Source organism: Ambystoma mexicanum, chromosome 1p (assembly GCF_040938575.1).
Source record: "Ambystoma mexicanum isolate Mex_15411 chromosome 1p, UKY_AmexF1_1, whole genome shotgun sequence".
Classification (NCBI taxonomy): domain Eukaryota; kingdom Metazoa; phylum Chordata; class Amphibia; order Caudata; family Ambystomatidae; genus Ambystoma; species Ambystoma mexicanum.
In genome coordinates, this window is record NC_090921.1 from 1,200,660,672 (window position 1) to 1,200,688,614 (window position 27,943).

General features: G+C 47.7%; 1 protein-coding gene across 2 annotated transcripts in view; it reads left to right on the top strand.

Annotated features, from left to right (window-relative positions):
- LOC138451688 (uncharacterized) overlaps positions 1–27,943 on the top strand; it is a 314,713-nt gene that overhangs the window by 109,727 nt on the left and 177,043 nt on the right. For both annotated transcript variants that reach the window (XM_069604923.1, XM_069604922.1), the window contains exon 2: positions 27,069–27,733. In XM_069604923.1, coding sequence (XP_069461024.1) covers positions 27,079–27,733 — 655 coding nt within the window. In that variant the 5' untranslated portion in view covers positions 27,069–27,078. The remainder of the gene's footprint in view (positions 1–27,068; positions 27,734–27,943) is intronic.

The following is a 27,943-nucleotide window of genomic DNA, read 5'->3' on the forward strand; positions in this document are numbered from 1 at the left end:
TTTTGTACCGGTGGGTCGAAGAAACTCTTAGGTCGTAATTCTAAGGTGTCTTCTGTCTGGTCGTCTTGTCCTGGTTCATTATCAAAGAACATTTTGAGTCTGATCTTCCTCATGAGTCTGTGGAGACAAGTTTGTTCTTCAAATAGAGATGTGTTCCATGTAGGAACGAATGAGAGACCTCTGTTGAGGATGAACACTTGGTTGCTTGAGAGGGGCTTGCTCGAGATATTCATTACTACATTTTCGGTTATTTGTTCCTTGTTTTTTGTGGTCTTTTTCCCTCTTCTAGTCTTTCTTTTTGCCGATCTCTTAGGCCTAAAAAAGCCCCAGACTGTGTAGTTGTTTGTCCCGTATGTTGTTCTTCCGGTATGTCAGTACCGGTGTTCTCAGTCTCACTTTGTGGGGTTGGTGGATGTTGTCTTGATGTTTGTGGGTTCGGGTCTCCTATACTCCCACTGCTGCTGTCACTGCCTGAGTTTGGAGAGTTGGGATGTGCTGGTCTATTTCTATTCAGATTTCGGTGATGATAAAACTCTTGCCAGGTATATACTATGTCATTTAGATAGTCGAAGGTATCACGTTTAAATTTTCTTAGCTTTCTTTGTTCAATGTCTACTTTATAGTTGTTTAATTTGACATTTATGTCTTCAAGGAGACTTTTAAGGTCGTCTGCTGATTTAAACTCCGACAGTTGGGATTTCAAAGTTTCGATACCTGTGTCAATAGTGATTAATGATTTGGAGAGCTCCTCTATTGTTAATAGAATAAGGTCGAGCAAGCACTTATTCTGGATCTGATCCCATTTGGCAATAAACGCTTTGCTCTCACTGCATAGAGTCAGTCTTAAATATACCCTAAGGCCCCTAGGAACCCTTTGAGATTTGTAGTATTCTACGAGTGTTGTCGCGTGGAGTTTCTGTGCTTTTTCACGTCTGATGAGCTCTTCTAGTTGTGGGATAAGTCTTTCTGGGCTCGTTGTGGTTTGTAGATTTTTCTCTGTACTTTTGATAAGAGACAGGATCCGCTTTGCTTCATCAAATTTATACAATACCAATACTTCTCTTGATTATCATGGCAATTATTTTTGCCTTACATTGGAGTGATTTGAAAATTTTGTGTAAATGCCTGCATTGTAGTATTTTAGACTATGTATTCTTTGACCCTAGGGTGAGGGCTGGTTGATCCAGTGACAGATAGTGTAAGAATAGTGTTTAGATGGAGTAACCTCTGCAGACAACAAGAGACACCCTAATGTGTTACTCTAGTATGATGTATTTACCAATCTAGTTGGAACATTGTTCAACAAACATTTTTTTTATTTTCTTTATTTTTCCTGTATATGTAATATGTTTAAATACATCAGATCCACAAAGGCTTCTGAAGAAGAGGACCATCCTCGAAGCGCGTCAAGCCAACTAAAGTGGACACTCTGTTCAACATGATATTGTAGACAATGTATTGCTACCCTGATTGCTCATGCTTCAACCTTTGTGCCTAAATAAATGGGAGACTTTTCTCCCCTTGTACATCTATAATTCTTTCCAATAAGGAACATTTTGGTTCAATTCACTACCTTACAAATACCATTTATATGTTAATGAAACTCTGATTTTTAAAAAAGTAACTGCCTGATCAGGGAGCATCGCCGCGTGCCTGACGCTGAACGTGGCTTTGCAATTTGGGCTGAATCATTATTGTGAGGAAAAAAGAGCAGGCTGTATTTTAACACCTTCCCGTTACTCTTAGCAGTCTCTTATTTCAAGCTACAGAAAACATGGTTAATGTCGTTCTTAGCAAGCTGTCATTGATCAAACCAATTGGAATGCTGCTAATATACATACCACTAGTACAGCAGTTTTTTAATGCAAAAACAGTAATATTATGATTGATTTTGCTCAGAAGGCTTTTGCATTCTCTTTAAAGAAGACACATCAATAGGTGCAATTAATTGCAGGCTTTTATCACAAGTTGATGCACAAGACGAGTGTGCTTCCCATGTGCTCCGAAGTCCAGTAACTGTTGTCAGGCGCCTGCCTTGAAGGTTCTGTTGTGACGTTGGCTACAAGAAAAAGGACTCGTGCCTAGTCACATGTTATGGATCACATGCAAGAGCATGTGACCTAGACCAATAAAGGTACCGAGTGGGCTTCCGCCCGGCAGTTGGAATCTAAAGTTGTGTCTGTGTGCAGTTATGAGCAACACCGCTGGGCCGCATCAGGTGATGCCATGTAACTGCTGCCCCATGGCAGCAGCCCTCCCCAGACCCCAGCTCCCCTCTCACCGAGCACGCGCAGACACACAGTCTCAGCGCCACAAAACTGCAAGAAGGATGAGGTGTGAAAGAACACCTCACCCTGCCACTATAACAAATGGGTGAGATGCACCCAGGGGAAGCAACGGCAGCCAGGCAGGAGAATTACAAAGATAAGCCCCCCCCCCCAGGTGATCAGACAGTCGGCTACCAGGCTGGCCTGGGGGTTGGGCTCACAGCCCCCACAGATGTACATCAAAGACCCAGGAGCTATCCTGGGTTCTACATAATGGGCCACTTCCAGCCCAGAAGAACACAAACTGTTTGTGGACCTTGCACGGGGACCCAAACACCTTAAGGAAGTTCGCTGTGTACGAAGCGTCTTCCTACTCTCTTTTTTTCTTTTCACGTTTCGCTGTGCACTTAGCGTTGTGTTCCTATCTCAAGGCGTTCGCTGTGCACTCAGTGTTGTTTTTCTACTACAAGCGTTAGCTGTACACAAACATGGGGGGCGAAAGCTACGTTTTAAATACAAACGACAGTCACATTTCATCGTAAATCGTACTGTCATTTGGAAGCAAGCCAACACAAAGCAGCAGGTTTTTTAGCCACACCGTTGGGCGAAGGAGAATGAAATTAAGCGTTTTCTAAAAGCAATTTTTTCATTACATAAACAAACTCAAGGGAAAGCAAGTTCCCAGGAGCACAAGGTTTGTTAAGCACAGGCACACAAGTCAGGAGTGCATCTACACATTAACAAGGGTTTTTAAGTAAATCGGGCAAAACACCCTGGCATAAGCAGAATCGGGGCACAGGACACAACACAGCAGCTACCTAACACGGGTAGCATCAATCATCAGATTATGGTATACTCGCCTTAGGGGACACCCATTATTTAGGCAGCTACAACTTTAAAAGTGTCTGAAAAACGGGCCTCACCACAGAACACAGCTGATAGGTAACACATTTTATTTTTCTTTCACCAGAAGCATGGCACCCAAGAGAAAAAATGCAGGAGCCAATAATATTGCCACAAAAACAAAAAGCTGCAGAAGAGGCAGCTGTGCATTTCGGATGGGACTGGGTCAGAGAACATTTATACAGGCCCAGCTAAGAAAGTCAAGGCACCACAAGGCCCCAGAAAAGGTAACAAAAACAGTATATTGTCAAAATTATGCGAGAATATGAAAGAGATGCAACAGATGATGCTAGAGATTAGGGACAAGCAACAGGCCTCCAAAGAGCCAGATGTGGCAACAGGCCAAAACATACCTTTCGAACCCACAATAATTATAAATCCTGCGACACCCACAGTGCCACCAACTCCAGTGGATACACTCACATTACCACCATCACTAGTGGATACACCCATAATACCACCAACAACAGTGGCTACACCCACAGTACCAGCAGCAGCGGGGGCCGCTCCAACAGGGCCGGAAACATTAGGGCCTCTGAAAGCATGGACGACGCCCACACCAAACATCACAGGGCCAACAGACATAAACAGCAGCAGCACTACAGTTATTATGATATTCAGTAGTGACCAGCTAGAGTTAAAACTGAGATCTTTTGAAACAGAAATACTTAACAGGTACAAAAAATCCCTGGCATGGAACATAGATATAACAATTAAAGAAGCCATTTGGATAAAACAATTCCTTGAAATATTCTCACTCATTGAGGCGCAACGCAAGTGGAGGGATGCTTTCATGGATCCCAAAAAGATTTAGGACAAGGCCATAGCCAGGAACGCCCAAGTAGAGCAGAACTGGGACAACTGGTTGAAATCATTTGCAATCTTAGCAACAATCTACCTGGAAAAATTCCCTGGGGATGGGATAAAACTATGGGCATACATGGACAAAATCAGAGAGGTAAATCTCGCCCACAAAGGGAAGGGGTGGCTGGCATACGACATAAGATTTAGAAGGAATATCTCTGAAAGACCAGCCATAGAATGGGATGAAGTACAAAACGATCCGTGCACATTGAAGGCCGAGCCTCCATCAGAGGAGGAGGTTGCTCAAGCAACTAGGAAGACAAATAAAAACTCACAAGGGGGAAATAGAAGTTCAGAGAATGAAAAACAAAGGAAGGGAAGCCCTTTTGTAAAAAACAACAATCGGGGGCTAGGTCAAATGCCTGCGAACAGAGCAAAGCTCACCATGCCACAAAAGCCAATATTACATGCCGCAATTATGGGAATAATCAGTGCACATGGTGTAAGGAGTACTGGTATAAGCACAACTGCTCCATCTGCAACGGGGAACACCTGACAAGCAACTGCAACAGATTACCTGCCAAAAACACCAAAAAAGAAGACCAGTAATGAAACTATGCCGCCAGTTTTGGAACCAGGCAGAACCCCCATCAATCCAAACAATTTTAGCGAAGCATTAATGATTCATCCCGACAAAGAAATCCGCTTAGCGATCAAGCAAGGTTTCAAAGAAGGTTTCATCATCCCCTGTAAGGGAGTAGGGTCCCAGAAAATCCCAAAAAATTTGGTCTTAGCCAAGGACAACCCAGAAGTGGTAAGAGCAAAAATTGAGAAAGAATTACACTTAGGGAGGAATGCAGGCCCCTGGGAAACTATGCCATTTTCAACCTACCTAGTGTCACCACTATGCCTGATACCAAAAAAAGAACCCGGCAAGATGAGGCTAATACACCATTTGCCATATCCCAGGGCCACTCCCTCAATAATGGCACCCTGCACACTGAATCTGCGGTTACCTACACGCATTTTCAGGAGGCTTTAAGGTAAATACCGGACTGCGGGAGGAAAGCCCTGATGGCAAAATTGGACATTGAATCATCTGCTTTTAGGTTACTACCAGTCCACCCAAGTTCCCAGCAATGGTTAGGTTTTACTTTCGATAAACAATGGTATGCAGAAAGATGCCTCCCCACGGGGTGTGCAGTTTCCTGCGCCCTATTTGAGCAATTGAACTCTTTTTTTCCAATGGGCATTTCAGAAACAAGTACCAGGGGTCAAAGTAGTGCATTACCTGGACGATTTCCTGTGATGGGCCCAACAAATTCGGGAGAATGCAGTAGGGTGCTGACAGAATTGGAAAAGATGGCTGCACAATGGGGCATCCCACTAGCAACAGAGAAGACGAGCAAGCCATCCACAAAAATGATCTTTTTAGGGATAGAGATAGATTCATCAGATGGCGTATGCAGAATACCCAAAACAAAAGTAGCAGAACATTTAGAAAAAATCCAAGAGCTAAGCACAAAAAACAAGGGCACAGTGAGGGAATTGCCATCACTGGCAGGAAGTCTCAATTTCAAAGCCAGAATCATTCCACAAGGAAAAGTATTTTCCAGGACCCTGGAGTTTAAAACCAAAGCATGCACCAAACCCCACCTGTACATCAGACTAGGCAAAGAAGTAAAAGATGACCTGAAAGTATGGAGGAATTTCTTCACAAAATTCAACGGGACCATACTTTGGCGTGTGCCTTTGAACAAAGGGGCAAAAAGGGTCCTCTTTACAGATGCAGCAGGGAGCAAGGTGTTTTGGGCCATACTAGGCAAAGAATGGCTGGCAGGACAATGGCCCGAGTCATGGCACACAGCAGGATGGACAAAAGACATCACGCTGTTAGAAATATTTCCCATCTGGCTAACCATACGCAAATGGGGCAGGCAGCTGGCTAACATGGTACTCATGGTATAGTGTGACAACATGGCAGTGGTAGGAATTATAAACAAAAGAACTACCAAATTCCACCTGGTGCTCAGAGTACTACGAGCAATCACATCGGTCACACTGAATGAAATTATGAGTGTCAAGGCAAAACACATTGTTGGAGCAGATGATAACAGCAGACGCTTTATCTCGCTTTCAGTGGACAAGATTCCGGGAGCTAGCACCATGCGCTCGAGAAAAGATGACACCAATCCCAGCGGACTGCTGGGCAATAATGGTAAGCTAAAAAGAATGGCATCAACGCCTGCACCCGAGGGTCAAGGACCGGATGCACATCAACAACCAGACACCTCAATAACGGGTGACAGTAGCATGCTGCCCACAGAAAACATGAACCCTGCCACGGGGTTCCTAGTAGAGATGGCGGAAAAAGCATTGGCAAACAGCACTACAGCCCAGTACAGTAAGTGCTTGCAAACAGATTTTAGAACAACAGGTTTAAATCACGTGGAGTTAATAACAATAAAGGATATAGAAATATTTTTAAAGTGGGCTCACGATCAAGGTTTTAAAAAAGATTGGGCTAAAAGACATTTGGTTACTATATCTTATATTTCAAAATTATGGGGTGACTCCGACCCCACACAAAGTGCAGTCATTTCATATGCAATGAAGGGGTGGGGCAAGATAGAGGAACCTCAGGTAGATACCCGCCACCCACTAGACTTTGACAAACTAGTAAAGATAACAAACCTATTAGACAGCATATGCTCTCACCCATATGAAGCATAATTATTCAAAACAGCGTTTTTTTCTCGCATACTTTGGGGCCTTTTGAGTGGGAGAGCTCATAGCTTCCAGTACCAAAGCCAACAATGGTTTATACATCATGGAAACCAGGTTAAGAAAGGACAGCGTCAACATCAAAATACAACAATCAAAAACAGGGGCCAAAAGGGTCATTAACATTTGCTGCATTGATGATGCACCAAACTGCCCAGTGTGCATCACTAACCTCTATTATGCACAACGGCCCAAAGTGGGGGGAGATTCCTTATCCACAGAGATACCTCAGCTTTAAGTCACTACCAATTCAAAGGGGTGCTGATGAAAGCAATCAGCAAAGCAGGGTGGAAACCCACTTTTCCGGATCGGTGCAGCAACCTCAGCATGGCAAAGAGCGCTAGGCACACAGCAAGTAAAGAGTATAGGGGGGTGGAAATCGAATTGTTACAAAAGATATTTCAGACCATAACTAATATCGTTTTTTCGTCCCCCCACCTCCAATTCCCGCCCCCCAGATATACCTGCTGAGCAGGACGTACCACAAAAATCAGCCTGGATAGTCGGGCACTCGTTTGTATTCAGGACAGGGCGTTGGGCCGAAGAAACTAAAGATGGCCCAGCTTTCAGGAACACAATCACATCATGGTGGGGCTACAGAGGCCTGCACTGGACAGACATCCATGAGAAATTAGCCGACTTAGTCGCCTACAGAGACCCGCCAGAATTTTCCATAATCCATTTAGGGGGGATCGATCTGAAAAATGTTATATGAAGAAATATGCGCCTCACTATCAGGCATTTCACACAACTGGAGAGACACAGCAATTTATTTTTCCACAATCCTGCCTAGAAAAACGTGGCAGGAGGTCACCTGTTATAAATGGTTGGACAACTTCAGGAGACGATTGAACAGGAAGCTTGAAAAATTCTGTATCGCCAGAAGCTTGGGTTTTTATCAAACACCCGGCCATAACACTAGGCGACCCCGATCTGTTTCACGAGGATGGCACCCACTTATCTGGGCACGGCATGAAGCAATTTTATAGGGAAATCACCAGTACCCTAGCTGCCAGAGGCTGTAAATAACTTAGCTTTTGGGGGAACACAGGCAGCCGAAAACCTGCCTCTGTGTGGCGGCACAGACCAAAGGGGTAACCTCAGGACCCGGTGCCCAAAAGTACTATATGATTATGATATGCGATTATTGTTTATGTTCCATAACCATATCTGTAACAATAAAAACCTATGGCCTTTTATTGCCAACACTTGCCTAAATGTTGTAGTGTAATAATTCATGACCATGGCAAGGGCTGCAAGACAGGCCACACACACCCCAACAAAACAAATGTAAGCTTGCCTGCATATGGGTCCAGCAGTTACTGCCGCACTGTGCGGCCCAACAACCATGGGCCTACGGGCCAGCCCTGCATGACGGGGCATCCTCACTACGTGGGCTGGAGACCCCAGCCCCCTAACAACTGGCAACGAGGATCTCTGACCCTGTACGTTGCTGCTGGTCAAAAGGAAAAGAAGGTGCAGAGAAGAACGGAGCTGGGCTCTGCCCAGAACGGCATGGGAACCGCTGCCAGAGAACAGCGCTCGGGCACCGCATACCTCCAGCAACGCCGGCCTTCAAAGCCACCATCATCTGCACCCCCCCGCATGGGAAGAAGCAGCCTCGCTGCAATAACATTTTAAATCTCCCGCATGGACTGGGAGCATGAGCGTGCAAGTCAGTTGCTGCATGGCAAAAGAAAAGGCAACATTCCCATAGGCTGAGTAGTGTGGGCTCGCTTTGCTCTTCTTACCAGATCCCTATCTAAATAATAAATCACAGACCAATTATGTTTATGGAAATTTATTTTCTTCAGAATCAAACAACAAAATCAATACACTACCATATGCTTTTGGGCACCTTGTGCCCAGTCTCGAAGTTGCCCAAGGCTTCTACCGAGTCCTTGTTACACTTGGGCCTTCGTTCCTGGGTACATGCCGCCTACGACATGCTTTGGAACGTGTACCGAAAGAGTACTCAGCGTTCCCACTCCTGCCTGCTCCTTCTTTTGGACCGTGTACCGAAAGAGAACTCGGCGTTCCTGCTCCTGCCTGCTCCCTTCTTCTTCCGTTATTCTTGTAGGGTGGGTTGGGTGGCAAATGTTTTTCCTTCCCCTTTATCCAGGCATTAAGAGCCTACCCGAGAGAGGTGAGCTCTTTACCTGGTTTGTGCCGCCTCTCCTTTTCCTGGCTTGCTTATACACCCCAGACCTTTTGTTCCTTCTTGGGGGGCGAGTTTCCCCCCAGCCCCTTGCTGTTATATTTCGCACCTTCCCCAGGTGCTGTTTCCTGCCCTTTCCTGGGCTTTTGTTTCTTGTGACGCCGTTTGGACGCCCCTCCCTACTGCTTTCATGCCGTTTCCCCCCACCCTGCGCCTAAACTCCCAGGCACTCCATTGGCCCGCATTTCATGCGGCCCGGGGGCTGGGGCATATTGTATTGTATTGTATTGTATTTTGTTTTTGTATAGCGCCGGTAGCCCGAGGGCATCAGGGCGCTTGTACATAAAACACCGGTACTACAAGACGAACAGAACATATGAGACAGACGATGGGAACAAGTACTAACCAAGATCTCATGTAAAAAGGTGTGTCTTCAACATCTTCCTAAAAGCAAAGTGATTAACTTCGGACCTAAGGATTTCGGGGACGCTGTTCCACAGTTTAGGAGCTAGCACAAGAAAGGATCTGCCCAGCCCTGTTTTGAGCTTGAACCTGGGCACATACAGGAGGCATTTGCCGCCCGAGCGTAGGTTTCTGCTGGGGTTGTAGGGCACTATGTGTGTTTTCAAGTAAGCAGGCGCTGTGCCATAAAGGCACTTGTGTACCAGGCAGAGAGTTTTGAACTTGATACGTTCTTCTACTCTAAGCCAGTGCAGAGCACGCCTCTCTTAGGTAACATGGTCTTTTCTTTTCAAATTTTTTACTAATCTAACCGCGTTGTTCTGGATCACTTGACAACTGGATAGATCCCTAGTTGCGGCCCCCAGCAACAGGGCGTTACCATAGTCGAGCCGCGAAAGAATGATGGCTCTGGCTATCGTTGCCCTGTTTACTTCATTAAGTAGTGGTGTGATTGCTTTCATAAGCCTGAGATAGTAAGCTGAGTTTTTTTGGAGAAAGTTAGTCTGGGCGTGAGAGTCAACAACTGAATCGACCATCATACCCAGAGTCTTCACCTTGGGAACCACCTGGATAATGGCGTTTTTTATTTGAAAAGAGCTGTACTCTGCCCCTAGATTTTCCAACTGACGACTGGAGCCAAACAACATCAATTCGGTTTTCGAGTCGTTCAGGCACATCCAATTTGCCTGCATCCAGTCGTCTATTAACTTGTAAACCTTGGAGAGCACTTCACTATCCGTGGCATGATCCCTACATCAGCATAGGCTGAGTAGTGGGGGCTCGCTTTGCTCTTCTTACCAGATCCCTATCTAAATAATAAATCACAGACAAATTATGTTTATGGAAAAGTTGTAGGCCGTAGGCATTTTATTTTCTTACAGAAAATACAAAACAACAAAATCAATACACTGCCATATGCTTTTGGGTAGCTTGTGTCCAGTCTCGAAGTTGGCCAAGGCTCCTCCCGAGTCCTTGTTACCCTTGGGACTTAGTTCCAGGGCACATGCCGCCACACCTGAGCGGTTGCTGTTTGCGCCCGTTCAGGTCCCCCCCAAAAGCACCCTACCTACAACCCCGTTCCTGGAGTGCCCTAAAAAATGTTGTCGGAAAAAGCCGCCATCCCCTTCCTTGATAGGTGTACCCCATCCTGCTGAAACATGTATGGATTGTTCCGGTGTAGTCCATGTTATATGCAGCACTTTTCTACTGATTTATTTAGTTTCTTTCTGGCTATTTCGATTGTGTTCCTCCTCTGTGCCCCGTACCAGACCCTTCTTTGAATTATTTCTGGCATGAAAATCTCGATTTTCCCCAACTGTGGGCTATGCTATGTAGTTTCTCGCAAATGTTCCTCTGTAACTTACCCCTATTTGTGCTCACCAGATCGATCCCCCGAGGTGTATAACCAGGTACTCGAGGGGTCCCTGAGCCCTATCCGGTCCGACAGCCTGTCGCGAATGTCCTCCCAGTGCATCCCCGGGAGGCCCCAACAGGATGTGATTGTGTTTTTGAAATGTGGTCCTTGCTTCACTTCCTCCATATAACTTGTAAAAATGCTTCATCCAATAAGGGGTCATTCCTTTGGGCAAAGTCTAGGTCTGGAAGAGTTTTGGTTTCTTCTTCTCTAACGTTTCTGGGCTCAGTGTCGGGGGGGCATCAGGTGTTTCACTTCCTCCAGCCACCTGCCTGCCCGGGTCATGAAAGAGTGCCCACTATCCATGCCGACTTATGGGCTCCAGCCCCTATGGAAACGGGGCAGATAAGCATTTATATCAGTTCCACCCTTATGTATTTTTTAAAACATTGCGCCTTCCACCCCCCCAATCCTTTTCACTCCCTTTGCTCCCAGGCCCCCGCCCATGCAGAGGTTGCCGCCCCTATCCTGAATGAATGTGTTCCAAACTCAGCTGGATCCTATCCTACTTTGGCCACCGCCTGTTTTAATACCGACTGGAACTGGTACCTGCTGAGTGCACTGCCGTCCCTATGTATTAATAGCTGCAGGTCGACCTCTGGTCGGAGATCCAGGAATTCTTGGGTGATGAATCTGGGACAATGGTCCTTCTCTCTGATGCAATTGAGGTCTATTGCTCTCCCGTTCCCCGTTTGGTCTGTTTTAGGTTCCTTTAACATTATAGACATCCCCTTGTTTCCCATATTAATATCCCTCCTTGCCAGGCCGTCTCCTGCCGCCATTTTACTGGCCACCAGCTCCCCTACCCTGAAAGCCCTGTAATATGCCAGCGCGAATGCTGCCCTGAACAGTGCGGTTTCGTACATGCTGCTGCATGTATCTCGTAACACTTTTAACAGGATTATTAACTTCCCAAAGTTCCCCGGCCTTCTGCTATCTGGTTTCTTCCCCTCTAATTTAGCCCATCCTCTCATAGCATATTTTATTCTAGCGCTGTCGGTTGGATCCGGTATGCCCGCCACTTTTGTGGTATATGCCACCGCCGCTAGCTGTGCTGCCGCCCAGCTTTTCTTTCTCCCTTTGGCAAATGCCCCTTCCAGAAATGCACACATTTATTTTATTTATTTTTTCGGTTGAAATTTTTTCCACTTCTTGCACACCTGTTTACACCAACACATCTTTTACATGCCTTTCGTACTGCTTACCCGTTTTGTACGTTAGGGCGTTCCTGGTCAGTTTGTCAATGACCCGTTTGTCAATTCTCCGTGTTTTCTCCCACTTCTTTTGAGTCGACCTTGTAGCCAACCGTTCTTTCCTTTCCAGTCGAACTTCCGATGCTTATTCTTGGAAACCCTGCCTTTCCCGGTATGGGCGTTATTTTCCTGCAATACACGTGGCCATATTTTTCTTTTTTTCTTTATTTCCGGTGCTTATTCGTGGAACCCATGCCTTTTCCAGTATGGGTGTTATTTTCCTGCCATACACCTGGCCATATTTTTCCTTTTCTATTCAGCCTTATGGCTAACCTTTTCATTATTTCCGTTGCTTATTCGTGGAACCCATGCCTTTTCCGGTATGGGCGTTATTTTCCTGCCATGCACGCGGCCATATTTTTCCTTTTCTATTCCAGCCTTATGGCTAACTTTTTCATTATTTCCGGTGTTTATTCGTGGAACCCATGCCTTTTCCGGTATGGGCGTTATTTTCCTGCCATACCCGTGGCCACATTCTTCCTTTTTTATTCCAGCCTTATGGCTAGCCTTTCCATTATTTCCCGATGTTTATTCGCGGAAACCATGCCTTCTCTGGTGTGGCTGTTCTCTGCCAACTATTGCCCCCGAGCCATCTTTTCCTCGTGGTTGATATGCGACTGCCATATAACTGCTCTTATTGACCACTTTGGAATTCCCCCTTTTCTGCCCTTCTGCTTATGCTCCATGCTCCCAGCTATGTTTTCCCGATATGTCCCGTGCCACCCCCTTGAGCCGTTGGTGGTATGTTATTTTGCTACTCTGCAGTCCTCTCTGATTCCCCTATTGACTGCCCCAAAGGTTCTGTTCCCCTGACCTTAAGTGATTCCTTGTCGTTATTATCGTCTCCCCTGTTGTTGTACCTGTCTTTGCGTATTCCTTTCATGCATCCCCCCCAATGCTTTGTATACCTTCAAGACCCCTTGTTGCCAAGTTAACAATGCCACTCCATCCTTTTGGTGTTTTTGAAATACTGTTGGTGCCACTTGCGGGCTGTGTCCCAGGTCCCCTGGGTCACCTAGTGGAAATGGACCTACCCCTGCACTCTTGCCTGCCCCCTTCTATGCCAGAGCCCTTCTCACTCTCCTTACTTATTACTCCTTACCATTTTGCCCATGCTTCCAAGGAGTCCCACTGTTCCTCCTTACTGCTCTCTACCTTGGTTTGTGGAATTGGACCTGCCCCTGCACTCTTGTCTATCCCTTCTATACCAGAGCCCTTCTCTCTCTCCTTACCTAGTAACCCTTCCCATTTTATCCATGCTTCCAAGGGGTCCCTCTCTTCCTCCTTGCTGCTCTCTTCCTCGATTGTGGAAGCCCCTTCCTCCTTGTATTCATTCGGCTTCCTCCTCTTCCTGTCCCTGGTTCTGGGCGACTTACTCGTACCAGTGATGCCTGAGCTTAACCTCATTACAATTTACTTCCAATTTTTCTTCTGTCCTGTTGGTAGTGCCCCCTCTCCTGCCGCCGGGCTCCTCACTCAGCAAAGGCGACATTTTCCTTTGCCCTGTCCTCCTTCCGTAGGTCACCCAGTTTCAGCTACCAGACACTTTTTCTGCTTTCTCGGCCCAACTGCTGCCTTCCTTTTGCCCTCTTTGTTCTTACTTCGGCCATTTTCTTTTATGCTCACTTGGACCCCACAGGGGTGTCGATCGGTTCCAGACAGCTGCGGTCTCCTTCAACGTGATGCGTAGTGCAGAGATGACTGTCTGGACTGGCCCGCCTAGTCTTGTCTGCTGGACCCGAAGAAGTATTTTCCTGCAAGTGGAGACAGGGATTAACCACCTGTGGGTTTTAGTGATGGCCTCCCAACTGTTCTCGCTCTCCCCCACTAATCACCTCTGATATCCCCTTAGTAACCTCACCTTATGTTCGTAAAAGATGAGCTCTCCATCCTTCGTGTCTTGCAGGGGCACGTAGATACCAGATACTTCACTGGTTTGAAGGCGTTAGGAGAGTTCCGGTAAGTATTGACTCTGAAGTCCCTGGCGGGATTGGTAAGAATCAAGTTCAAAGAGTTCAATGTGCCCGATTTTCACTCTTGTCCCCTTCCTTCCTTAAGTTGCAACTGAGTTCGTGAGAAGAAGGTCTCGTAGCTGCAGCTGGCGTTCAGGTAAGAGTCTGTGTTACCCAACGCTGTCCGGTAACTATTGCATGCGTTAATGTGTTGTTTTTCTCCCTCTTTACAGATGCGGCATATGGAAATGTGGAGCGTTATGGAATAATACCTCCGGTGCTAAATCAGGTAAGTCTATGGTGGTAAGAGGTTGTATTTGTTGATTCCCTTGGCTCACCTTGTTTTTTCTTGTGTCCCCTAGGTGCCTGATTACGGCGAAGAAATGATGGAGACAGTGCCGGATCGAAAGATGCTGTGAGAACTGGTGAGTATGGCACCGTGCTGGAGTTGGTGAAGCGACTCGTGCAGGACTGATGTACTTTCCAGGTCCGGAGATGAAATTGTTCCGGAATTAGGTAGGAATTTGAAATAAGTTAGTTTTCTAACCTTGTCCTTTTCTTCTTCTTTATTCTAGGAACTCCTGATTCGAGGCGGGCGTGGCAGAAGACTGGATGCTGGCTGCAGGCACGGTGAGCGTCACGTTGCTGGATGCTGAATAACGCGAAGCATGTGCTGCTGTTTGGGTGTGGTTTAAATAGCCTCCAAAGTAGTTCCAGGTAAGAAGTTCCCTAGAGCCACGCCCGAGTAAAAAATAGTCGCTGTCGCAAAATAGTCCCATCTAGGCCTCATGTAGGCTTGGACTCTTTTGCAGCATGGTCTGCATCAGGTAAGTAAAGTCAATGAGCCTGGCGCCTATGGCGCCAGGACTGATTTCTATGATGAGCCTGGCGCCTAAGGCGCCAGGACTGAACCCAGACAGCACCTAGGTTTAAATAAATGTCTGGATGCCTGCTCCCGGAGCTGAGGGCCTTGGTCCTGATGCCCGGGGGTAGGCATCATGACAGCTCTCCCCCCCAAGGCCCCTCCTAAAGTTGTTCTTCCCCCTGGCCCCGGTTTGTCTGGGAAGTTCCGATGGAATCTGTTCACCAACCGAGGTGCATGAACGTGGTCGCTAGGGATCTTTCTTGTGGTCCGTAGCCCTTCCAATCGATCAAATAAAAAAGTTTTGATTTAATCATCTTGGAGTCCAGGATATTTTTTACCTCGAATTCAGGTTCTCCATCTATCAAGATGGGGTCAGGTGGTTTGGTTAATCTTGTCCCTGGTTGAACTGGTTTTAGAAGTGAAACATGAAAGACAGGATTAATTTGCATATTAGAGTGTAATTCCAATTTGACGACCACCGGGTTGATAATGGCCTTAATGGTGTAAGGTCCCAAATATCTAGGATTAAAAGTCCAAGTTCCCTCCAGAGGTATATGTTTTGTAGCCAGCCAAACTTGATCCCCAATCTGGTATTGTGGAGTTTCACTTCTATGATGATCAGCATTTTTCTTGTATTTCTCTTTTGCTTGTTTCAAATGTTCTGTGGCTTCCTTAAAGGCTTGTGTAATAGTAGAGTGCAAATGACTAACTGCGGGCATTTCTAAGTGCTGAGGCGAATCGAGTTCTGAGGTTCAAGGGTGATGTCCATATATGGTATAAAAAGGGCTTTGTCCGGTTCCTGAATGTACAGAGTTATTGTATGCGTACTCGGAAATCCATAAAATATCTTTCCAATTGCTTTCGGTCTGGTGTAGCATGCAGCGTAGGTACTGTTCAAGGGTCTGGTTGGTCCTTTCCGTCTGACCATCGGTCTGGGGATGGTGACTTGTTGATAGCCTCACATCGAATTGTGCCAGTTGACAACATTTCTTCCAAAAATGCGAGATAAATTGACTACCTCGGTCAAAAACCAATACGGAAGGGAATCCGTGTAATCAAACAATGTTTTCGAGGAACTCCTTGCCCAGAATCGAAGCAGAAGGTAATCCCTTTAAAGGAATAAAGTGGGCCATCTTGGAAAAAAGATCCACAATAACTAGGATGGTGTTAAATCCATTACATGGAGATAGATCTGTAATAAAGTCTAAAGACAAGGTGTGCCATGGTGTAGGTGGAATATCCAAAGGTTGTAAAAGGCCAGCTGGTTTTTTGTTCTGGCTTTTGTTTTGGGCGCTAATGCCACAAGACATCACAAATGACTTTACATCTTTTCGCCAAGTGGGCCACCAGAACTGTCTCTTAATTTTCACTTCAGTTTTTTGCGATACCTGGGTGCCCTTCCATCAGGGTGTCATGGTAATTGGAGATGACTAGTTCTTGTATTTCCTTGTGTGGTAGAAATAGTCGTCCTTGATAGTAAGGTAGGTCATTGACGACTGAGTAGTCCGGGCCTTTCTTTACCCAGTCCTGCAGGGTTGCTGGATCGAAAAGTTGTTGGATTTTTGAATGAATATCTTCTAGTGTCTGTAGAGTAGTTATGCCAAGAATTCTTTGCTCGGGAATTATTGGCACCGGTTCCGGGTTTGCATATGCTTCTCCAGTCCCTATTCGGGAAAAGGCATCTGCTTTGCCATTTTTGCAGCCTGGTCGATAAGTGATCACGAAATCGAATTTGGCAAAGAACAATGCCCATCGATGTTGTCGCGATGATTGGGCTTTGGCTTTTTTTAAATACTGCAGGTTCCGGTGATCAGTGATTACGGTAATAGTATGCCTGGCACCAAGAAGATAGTGCCGCCAAGCCTTAAAGGCGGATTTGATGGCTAATAGCTCTTTATCGGTAACCGCATAGTTTAACTCAGGTGCTGAGAACTTTCTGGACCAAAACGCTACTGGGTGAAGTTGACCGGTTTCAGGATCCTTCTGGAACAGGACAGCTCCCATGGCTAAACTGGATGCATCAGTTTCTACTATGTATGGAAGCTCAGGGTGTGGATGCTTTAAGACAGGTGCTGATGTGAATTTCGCTTTCAGCTCTTGGAAGGCCTTTTCAGCCTCTTCGGTCCACAAGAAGCATTTGTTTTTTCGCAAAAGTGCTTTGATGGGGTGTACAACATGGGAGAAGTCCGGAATTAATCTGCGGTAGAAATTAGCAAATCCGAGCATGCTTTGTACCCCTTTGACTGAACTGGCTAATGGCCACTTGAGAATTGTGTCCACCTTTCGAGAGTCCATTCGGACTCCTTTTAGAGTCAGGATAAATCCAAGAAATTCAACTTCCGTAACATGAAAAACACATTTTTCCAATTTTGCATATAACTTGTGCTGGCGTAGTTTCTCAAGGACTGCACGCACATGCTTAACATGGTCTGATTCTGAGGAGGAGTACACTAGAATATCATCTATGTATGCGATGACACAGACGTCAATAAGTTCACGAAAGACATCGTTCATAAAATACTGGTAGGCTGCTGGTGCATTGCACAACCCGAAGGGCATCACCTGATATTTGAATAATCCGTATTTGGTGCGAAAGGCAGTCTTCCATTCATCGCCTTTCTTGACACGTACCAGATGATATTCCCCTCAGAGATCTAACTTAGTGTAGATACAAGCATCCTTTACTTGGTCTAGTAATTCGAGAATTAGAGGCAATGGGTATCGTTTTTTTACCGTAATCTGATTTAATGCGCGGCAATCAATGCACGTTCTAAGGTCACCTTCCTTTTTTGGCACGAAGAATAAAGCTGAGGATGCAGGAGACTTGGAAGGACGAATAAAGCCATTAGCAAGGTATTGGTCCAAGTATTGCCACAGGTGACGATTTTCAGGTTCCGTGAGGGCGTAGATTCTACTGCATGGGGGTTGTGCACCGGGTAGGAGGTCGATTTGACAATCGTATAATCTGTGAGGAGGTAATGTATTGGACTGTTCTTTTTGAAAAACATCCTGAAATTCTTGGTATTCCTGAGGTAACTGCACAATTGGGTTAACGACTGTAGCCAGGCCTTTGTTCAAAGTTTTCTCCGGGTAACAGGTGTGTGCACAATCCGGGAAGGTTATTCTCTTCTCTCGTCAATCTATACAAGGATTATGTGTTTCCAACCATGGCATCCCCAGTATTATCTGGAACTGTGGGGCTTTGATTAAATCAAACACAATAGTCTCTTGATGCCCATCTTGACTCAACAGTGTCATCTCTGTAGTGGAATGAGTTACAGGCCCCGAGGCAATCTCAGTTCCATCAACTGTGGGGATAACATCCGAAGTGGTCTTTTTGCAAAGAGGTAGATTCATCCTTGACACCAATTCGTGGTCCATATAGTGTCCTACGGCCCCGCTATCTATGTATGCCCTTACTGCGTGCATACGTGATGGCTGCCTGGGATCAGGAAGGACCATTGGGATGATCAGATGCAAGGTATGAGTGTCCTTGTTTAAGCTCGGCAAGCGGACCTCTACGCTTGTCGGGCGTGGTCCTTTCCCGAATCAGGCTCTATGTGGCTTTTATCAGCAACTCCTACCACCTTCTTGGGTGGTTTTGTAGAGCAATCCCGTAGAAAATGTCCTGAGGTTCCACAGTACAGAGACAACTGCATCTGTCGTCTTCTTTCTCTTTCCTTTTGAGTTAAGGGTCCTTTAACCCCCCCCGATCTGCATAGGTTCAGATACATCTGTTCCTTTGGGGGCAACATTGGGTTTAACCAATGCCCGGTTCTCGAACTTAGCTCGATCAGTCTTTCGGTTCTGAAGTCGGTGGTCTAGCTGGACCACTAAGTCTATAAATTCTGTGCAATCCTGAGGTGGGTGCACAACTTGAGCCAAGACATCTTTGAGTTCTCCCCGAAGTCCACGATGAAACAATGTTATTCGTTTTTCCTCCGGCCACCCGGTTTCCACCACCAACCTATTGAAGGTTGCAATATAGGTTAGCAGATCCTGGTTACCTTGTCGTAAGGATAAAAGTTCGTTGTCCAGGGCTTGACCCTGTGAGTGTCTGGCGAATAGTTTTTCCATGCTTCTTTGAAAACCCTGAAAATCCTGGAGAAGAGGATCATCCTGGTTGACTAATGGAATGGACCAATCCGCTGCGCTGCCACTAAGATATGACAATACAAAGGCTACTTTGGCTTGGTCATTTGGAAAGGCTCGTGGTCTGCATAAAAAAGTGCAAGCGGCATTGGTTCATAAACACAGCGAACCTTTTGGGGTCCCCAGCAAAGCGTTCGGGTCGAGCTAACAGAATATTTCCTGGTTAAACCACTTGCACAGGATTGCTTGATGAAAAGGGGGTTGGGTTTTCCCCATATCCAGGTAGGGGCGTTTGCCCAGCTTGGTTTTGCAGTAGTTGCCTAGCCAGATCATCCGTGCGCTCCTTTGAGACAATCAGTTCTCTCCTGAGGGCATTAGTCTCTTGGTGAGCGGCATGTACTTCCGCCCTAAGTTCCCCCAATAATTGGGCCAGTTGGTCGGTTTCCGAGGTTTCCATAACACCCAGGTGGGTATTTGTAGAGAGGCTTCGCGTTCTGTTACGCTCACCTGGACCACACAGGGGCGTCGATCGGACCCGGACAGCTGCGGTCTCCTTCAACGTGATGCGCAGTGCAGAGATGACTGTCTGGACTGACCCGCCTAGTCTTGTCTGCTGGACCCGAAGAAGTATTTTCCTGCGATTGGAGACAGGGATTAACCACCTTTGGGTTTTAGTGATGGCCTCCCAACTGTTCTCACTCTCCCCCACTAATCACCTCCGATATCCCCTTAGTAACCTCACCTTATGTTCGTAAAAGATGAGCTGTCCATCCTGCGTGTCTTGCAGGGGCGCGTAGATACCAGTTACTTCACTGGTTTGAAGGCGTTGGGAGAGTTCCGGTAAGTATTGACTCTGAAGTCCCTGGCGGGATTTCGTAAGTATCAAGTTCAAAGAGTTCAATGTGCCCGATGTTTCCCCCTTCCTTCCTTAAGTTGCAACTGAGTTTGTGAGAAGAAGGTCTCATAGCTGCTGCTGGCGTTCAGGTAAGAGTCTGTGTTACCCAACGCTGTCCGGTAACTATTGCATGCGTTAACGTGTTGTTTTTCTCCCTCTTTACAGATGCGGCATATGAAAATGTGGAGAGTTATGGAATAATACAGCCGGTGGTAAATCAGGTAAGTCTATGGTGGTAAGAGTTTGTATTTGTTGATTCCCTTGGCTCACCTTGTTTTTTCTTGTGTCCCCTAGGTGCCTGATTATGGCGACGAAATGATGGAGACAGTGCCCGATCGAAAGATGATGTGAGAACTGGTGAGTATGACGCCGTGCTGGAGCTGGCGAAGCGACGCGTGCAGGACTGATGTACTTTCCAGGTCCGGAGATGAAATGGCTCCGGAATTAGGTGAGGAATTTGAAATAAGTTCGTTTTCTAACCTTGTCCTTTTCTTCTTCTTTATTCTAGGAGCTCCGGATTTGAGGCGGGCGTGGCAGAAGACTGGATGCTGGCTGCAGGCACGCGGGCGTGGCAGAAGACTGGATGCTGGCTGCAGACATGGTGAGCGTCACGCTGCTGGGTGCAGAATAACGCGAAGCATGTGCTGTTGTTCAGGTGTGGTTTAAATAGTCTCCAAAGTAGTTCCAGGTAAGAAGTTCCCTAGAGCCACGCCCGAGTAAAAAATAGTCCCTGTAACAAAATAGTCCCATCCAGGCCTCGTGTAGGCTTGGACTCTTTTGCAGCATGGTCTGCATCAGGTAAGTAAAGTCTATGAGCCTGGCGCCTATGGCGCCAGGACTGATTTCTATGATGAGCCTGGCGCCTAGCCGGGGCTGCTGAGGTTTAAACAAATGTCTGGATGCCTGCTACCGGAGCTGAGGGCCTTGGTCCTGATGCCCCGGGGTAGGTATCATGACATTTTCTTTTCTCCTTGCCTCGCTTATTTCCACATCACTGCGCACGGAGCGGCACCCCTGATACAACATGCCAAGCCGCGTTACCGGAGGGTGGTCACCGTGGGCACCCTTGTTCACCCCGCTGGCCCACATGCTATCATTTAACAATACTGGTTCTACAATCCCTCATGAAGTGTTCACAGTTTTTTGACTGAAAAAGAATGATTACACCCCCACTCACGCGAAATGCTCAGCAAAGAATCCCCCTAGTGCACCCAGACTGGCAATAAACGCACACACTTTTCAGATCACCAGAGATTAGAGAAACTCCAGGCGCTCATAGTAAGAGCAGATTTACATTTTACTTCAACATTGGAAGCTACGAATGCCGTGTGCTTTTCTACTACGTCTGCCGCATAGCCGCCCATACAAGCATTGACCTCTTTGCTGCGCAACTGCTAGAGAGCATATCTCCACACCCCCTTGTAGTTCGTAGCTGCGACCCTACAGTGGTCCTTGCACACCGACTATGACTATGAAATCCCCCATGCAACCCCCCAGTCGAGGCAAGCAGAGGGGGGGTGGGTGTTACCCAGGGCCAGTGGCGTGAATTAAATCCCCAAAGTGCTCACCTACTGCTCGACATTTCCCTTTACACGAGGCTACTGTAGCCCCCAGCTCTGAAGTCCCGCTTTCCTCCCTCGTAGCCGTGACCCAACAGTGGTCCTTGCGCATGCGACTATGAAATCCCCCATGCAACATCCCAGGCGAGGCAAGCAGAGGGAGGGTGGGTGTTACCCAGGGCCAGTGGCGTGAATTAAATCCCCAACGTGCTCCCATACTCCCTTTACACGATGCTACCTCGGCACCCAGCGCTGAAGTCCCGCTTTCACCCCTCGCATTACTCTGCTCCTTTACCTGACTGGCTGCCACCATATTGCCTCTGCGCTGGAACCCCGAGACAACCGGAACCCTTCCTCTTCTGTTGTAGCACATCTTCTTGCTCGGGAACCGTCACCCTGGGAGGACCCGAACAAAGAAAACGCACTTACTGGTTTCTGCTGCGTTGGGCGACATCCATCCGGGTTATGCTTCCTTCCTCAGCTGGCGTTTCCAAACCGGTTCCTTTTCCCTTGTCCAGGTCCCAAAACACCTACCCGAACGAGGTGAGTGTCTTGCCTGGTTGCCCGTTCACTGAAATCCTGGGCCCTTCTTGCCATTTCTTCCACCCTCCTTCTTGTCTGATTTCCTTCTTTCTGCAGGGCTGACCTCCTCAGAGACTTCCTTGACTTCCTTGAAAACACGATCTTCCTTTAACTTTGCTGCTTCCCGCCTCCTCATGGTACTTGCTGCGGCAGTGGTCTTCTTCTCGCGGACCCGCCAAGCTGGCCGGGCCCGCTCTCCGACACGGTAGGTGAAACGATGCCTGCATGTGCAAGCGAGGAACAAACAGTGAGCCCGCAAGAGCAAACGTTTTTTCCTGTATATTTAAAAGGGGGATTTAAAACAGTGAGCCCGCAAGAGCAAACGTTTTTGCCTGTATGTTTAAAAGGGGGATTTAAAACAGTGAGCCCGTTTTTTCCTGTATGTTTAAAAGGGGGATTTAAAACAGTGAGCCCGCAAGAGCAAACGTTTTTGCCTGTATGTTTAAAAGGGGGATTTAAAACAGTGAGCCCGCAAGAGCAAACGTTTTTCCTTCTCCTTTATCCAGGCATTAAGAGCCTACCCGAGAGAGGCAAGCTCTTTACCTGGTTTGTGCCACCTCACCTTTTCCTGGCTTACTTATACACCCCAGACCTTTTGTTCCTTCTTGGGGGCCGGGTTTCCCCCGGCCCCTTGCTGTTATATTTCGCACCTTCCCCAGGTGCTGTTACCTGCCCTTTCCTGGGCTTTTGTTTCTTGTGGTGCCGTTTGGACTCCCCTCCCTACTGCTTTCGCACCGTTTCCCCCAGCCCGTGCCTAAACTCCCAGGCCCTCCATCAGCCCGCATTTCATGCGGCCCGGGGCCTGGGGCATAGGGGGAACAAGAAAGCGGCTCCCACCACGCAATGTTGGATGCGGCACCACTAACGATCGAATTCCATGCCTGAGGGGGGGGCTCCTACAGGGGGCAGTGAAGAAGCAGTGCTGTGCCACCCAGCAAGTGTAAAGTAAGGCTGCCGCCTGGGGGGGAAGGATGCGGTCTTGCAAGGACTGCCGCTGCCAGCATATAAAAGATCCATCTTCCACCCGGGGAGGGAGAGCACGCATAGCAGCACTTGCCAGCGCTGCAGTGTAAGGAAAAAGAAAATATATACTAAATATCCTGCCTGGGTGAGAGAATGTGATGGGCTCTCCACCGTCCGGAAAAGACATGGAAATGCTCCCGACGAGGGTAAGGAGCAGTCTTAGTATAAAGTGTCAATTCCCTGCCTGAGGTGGAGGGGGCGGCACAGCCTTGCCGCCGGCAAAGAAAAAAAATGGCTTGATAAATACATGTTCCCGCTTGGAGGGTAGAGCATGCTTCCATGAAGAAGAAATTAATAATCATTTTCCCGCCTGCGGGGGGGGGTGGGGGGAGGCGCGTTCGCCGCCAACATGGAAAACAAATAGTTGCCTTTCAAATCTTCTTACCAAGGAGGGGGAGGACAACACAATAGCCAAGTGACATATCTCTTGCCTGGCTGCGAGAGTGAAGCTGGGCTTGCACCAGTGCTGTGAAGGAAAGGAAAAGGACAGAGTAGGGAAGCATACAAAGAGTGAAAGTGCACAAATCATAAGGACAAGTTTGACAGAGAGGCAGCCTGCCCCTCAGCATGCTGCTAGTGGACTCCTGTCTGGGAGAAAACAGGCCGCCGTGGCTGCCACAGTGACATTTAGTGCTCCTGCCTGGGGGAGAGCAGGCAGCCGTGGCTGCCACAGTGGCGTTCAGTGCTCCTGCCTGGGGGAGAGCAGGCGGCGCATGCCGCTACAACAACTTTCAGTGCTCCTGCCTGGGGGAGAGCAGGCGGCCGTGGCTGCCACAGTGACGTTCAGTGCTCCTGCCTGGGGGAGAGCAGGCGGCGCATGCCGCTACAACAACTTTCAGTGCTCCTGCCTGGGGGAGAGCAGGCGGCCGTGGCTGCCACAGTGACGTTCAGTGCTCCTGCCTGGGGGAGAGCAGGCGGCGCATGCCGCTACAACAACTTTCAGTGCTCCTGCCTGGGGGAGAGCAGGCGGCCGTGGCTGCCACAGTGACGTTCAGTGCTCCTGCCTGGGGGAGAGCAGGCGGCGCATGCCGCTACAACAACTTTCAGTGCTCCTGCCTGGGGGAGAGCAGGCGGCCGTGGCTGCCACAGTGACGTTCAGTGCTCCTGCCTGGGGGAGAGCAGGCGGCGCATGCCGCTACAACAACTTTCAGTGCTCCTGCCTGGGGGAGAGCAGCCTATGCTCCCACAAATAACCCATTACAATTACAATTACATTGACTTTCTGTACTCCTCGTCTGGGGGAGAACAGGCGGCCCATGCCACAACAGTAATTTTGAGTACTCCTGACTAGAGAAGTGGCATGTTGCCACTCAAGTGGCTAAAAGTGGTGCAGCAAGGACCACCACCGCTGGTCTGCAACAAAAAGACCCCTGCCAGGGGCAGAAGACAGAGGACCATCCTGCCCATCTGGACACTTAATAAAGGCACTCCTGTCTGGGGGAGACCTGCACTGCCAAAAAGAAGTCCCTGCCTGGGGGAGATGAGCAGACTATGCCGCTACAACTGACGAACACTCCTGCCTGGGGGAGAACAATTGCTTGGCAAGAATGGATGTCGCAGCGGCTTACACAGCAGGCCACAACCATGACTGTGCCTATCCTTGCGGTCAAGGGGCCAGGAGCAGGTCATGTATCAGGGTATGTCCCCAACACTCAACAGGAGAAGGGTGGCATGGCAAGAACCGCTGCAACAGTGGCTGTACCCTAGAGCCCACAACAGTGATCTCCCACCTGGGGGAGCCCACAGCAGGCACGACCTGGAACGCAGCCACAAAGAACTCCTACCTGGAGGAGAGACAACAAAGCAAGCAACAGTCTTGGACCAGCCGTGGCTCTCCCCTGTGCAGCCAGGCAAAAGGCGAGCCAGGAAAGGTGGCGTGGCCCAAGTGCACTGCTGTCAACTCCTGCCTGTGGGAGCATTGCCATGGCACAGCCGTTCTCACAGCCGCTTCAAAGTGAACAAACATGATCATCAAGGAGAGAGAGAAGATGTGCCAGGCCCTGACCGTTGCCCATGACAGCTCCTGCTGCAGAGAACCTTAATGCTGTGGGGTTGCCGCCAATATGGTAGCGAGAAAGAACTCCTTCCTGGAGGAACCCAGGTGTGGCCCTGCCCACTGCCATCAGCTGGTACCCACCTGGTGGGGGACCTAAAGGAGAGTGTCCTCCCCTTACCCTATTGTCATGGGAGAGAAGGGGCCCAAAAGACTCCAGACTACGGTCTGCCTCAAGGAAGGACCACCAAGGCCATGCTGGAATAACCATCGTACAGCATCTGTAGCAGTGGCCTACACACTCAGCCCAGACGTGGCAGTGTCTTGCTGGCAAGACGACAGGTGACGTGGCCCCCAGTAGCCCCGGGCAGGGCTTTGCCAGCTAGTGGAGCGCACTCCATCTTGGGTGACCGGACGCAGAAGGACTGCCCTGTGACCATCGGCCGATCTGCCCCAGTACCCTCGGTGCAGCTTTTCCAGTCTGTGGGGCGATACCCACTTTCTTGTTGACTAATGAAGTTTGCTACAGTAGTGCTTCAAAGGTGTGCTACCCACCAATATACTTATGCATGTAAATTCATACCATGTGGTGATACGCTTAAAGAAGGGCCCGTATAACAACATTTAATCAGTGGTGGCCCTGAGCTGCAAGTTGGACAAGTGTTGAGTGTTATTGTGACCAATGCCATCTTATGTTGTTATTGTGTGAATTATTTGTTTTTACCCTTGGCATGGGATGTTGTGACGTAGGTTACGAGCAACAGGGCTCGTGCTTAGTCACATGTTATGGGTCACATGCAAAAGCATGTTACCTACACCAATAAAGGTACCAAGCGGGTTTATGCTTGGCAGTTGGAATCGAAAGCTGTGTCTTTTGTGCAGTTACTGCCGCGCTCCACGGTGCACACCAACCATGGGCCTGCCCCGCATGATGGGTAATCCTTTCTACACTCCGGCCCCCTAACAGGTTTCGTCTGAAGTTCAACACTAGAAAACCTCCCAGTGCTGCCCTTGGCACCGGTGTTAGGAATCCTACGGGCAGTGCTAGGAACCAGTTAATAGCACACTGATGGGGGAGGGAGTCACCTTTGGGTCCCAATGCGATTCCTAGGGTGTCTTAACACACAGCTTTGATGGGTAGGCAGTGCTGAAATATTTCAAAGCGTGTGTCACTATATTGATTGCAGCTCTTTTTTGTAATTTCATCGTGAACCCTTGACTAGCACATCCTAGCACAAGCTCATCTTTCAACAGTCGGCGTCCATCCCATGTGCTTTCTGAAAATCACTGAAGTAAGAATATTTTTGCTGTGTGCCGTCCGATCACAGTGAAATTGACACGCAGGGCCTGGATCACAAATCGTTTTTCAATTGGTTCATCCCGTTAACAAACGGCTTGTGGATTAGGCCTCGAATGTCACAATCTTGGGGTTTCTATTTCACTCTCTGTTAGGGGCGGACTGACTCGCAGTCTCTCAGTGGCACTTAGGTACTTCTAGTTCTTCACTTAAGGAACATTTTCTTGCAATCAAAAATTCATATCCCAATGAATTCGAAATGATCTAGCACAGCAGGGATTCCATATTTGAAAATAAAATCAGCTCTCGTGCACGTTGGACTTTTTTGGTTGTCACTGTGAGATTTTATGCATATTTCTGTTTGGATTTTCCCTGTTTGAGTTCACTCATTTTGCATCGTTTTGCTAATCGTTTTTTGGGCATCTGTTTCGGGACCACTCTTCACAATGACCACTGTGCTTTGATATAATTGTTTCCGAACAATAGCACCTGTTGACTTGATCAATGACAAAAGCTGGCGCACATTTTCGTATGTTGCTAAAATCTATATCCTTCTTTACCAGAATTTACATAATAGGACTGTAAAACCTGTGTTGTTTGCAAGATCTGCGTTACTGAGTGTTACTGAGCATTTATTGTTCCACTTTACACAAAAACGAGTTCCAAATTCCATGGGATTTGATATAAATATACATATTTTTCATATATGTTATAAAATATTCTTTTCAGATAGTGACTATTTTATTTCATGTGTCCCTCCTGCAGCTAAAGACTTATGGAGAATCAAGGCCATCGATCTGGCCCAAGGCCAGAGCAGATTCTAGAAAGGATTCTACAAACATGGCGTGGCATTTCTTGTGAACCACCGCTCCACTTAAGTATAGAAGAAACCGGAAGTCCTCCAGCAGAAGACTGCCTGTCTATTGAAGAATCATGCAATGAACAGCAGTACATGTCTGCAAACCTATATCCCTCCCATACCTTCAGTGAGGACTTTGATAACTTTTCTGAAAGGGATACACACATACAACTAGATTTTCCACCATGCCCTGTTTCTTCCAACATTGAGGACTCTGTGGACCTGCAAGAATCATCTGTCGTCCCTACAGTTCAAGCCGCAGAGCCGTTCAAAACATTGCGACAGGAAGATGCTCCAACACCAGCAAGTCCAGGTGAAGTTCTACTGGGACAAGCACTTCTTTCCTTGACCGAAGAAACAGAAGGTCCTCCAACTGGCACCATTGCTCTGAGTGGGAAAGAGCCTTCAGGTGGCCCAACCTCTGCCCAGATGGAAAAGACAAAGAAAAGACGGAAGAGGAGGAAGTTGGGGAATATGAATAGGGACCACCTGTCTTGGAAGAGTATTCATGTCTTCTTCAGTGTTGTGAACGGCCTGATGATGTGGCTACTCAATCACTTTTCTAAAGCTGGTGAGTGTTTCCTTTACTTCTCGGATTAACAATTTGCATGAACTATGCATGTAGAGCCAAGCCTTTAAAGCACAGGGAAAACAAAGATGATGGACGCCGCTCATGGGTGCTGATCGAGAGGGCACTTGGCTTAGCGGTAGCCAACAGCTTTTATCCTATCACACAGACGTCTCATTCCAGTAGTAATGGGCATGCAAATAAAAGACTTAC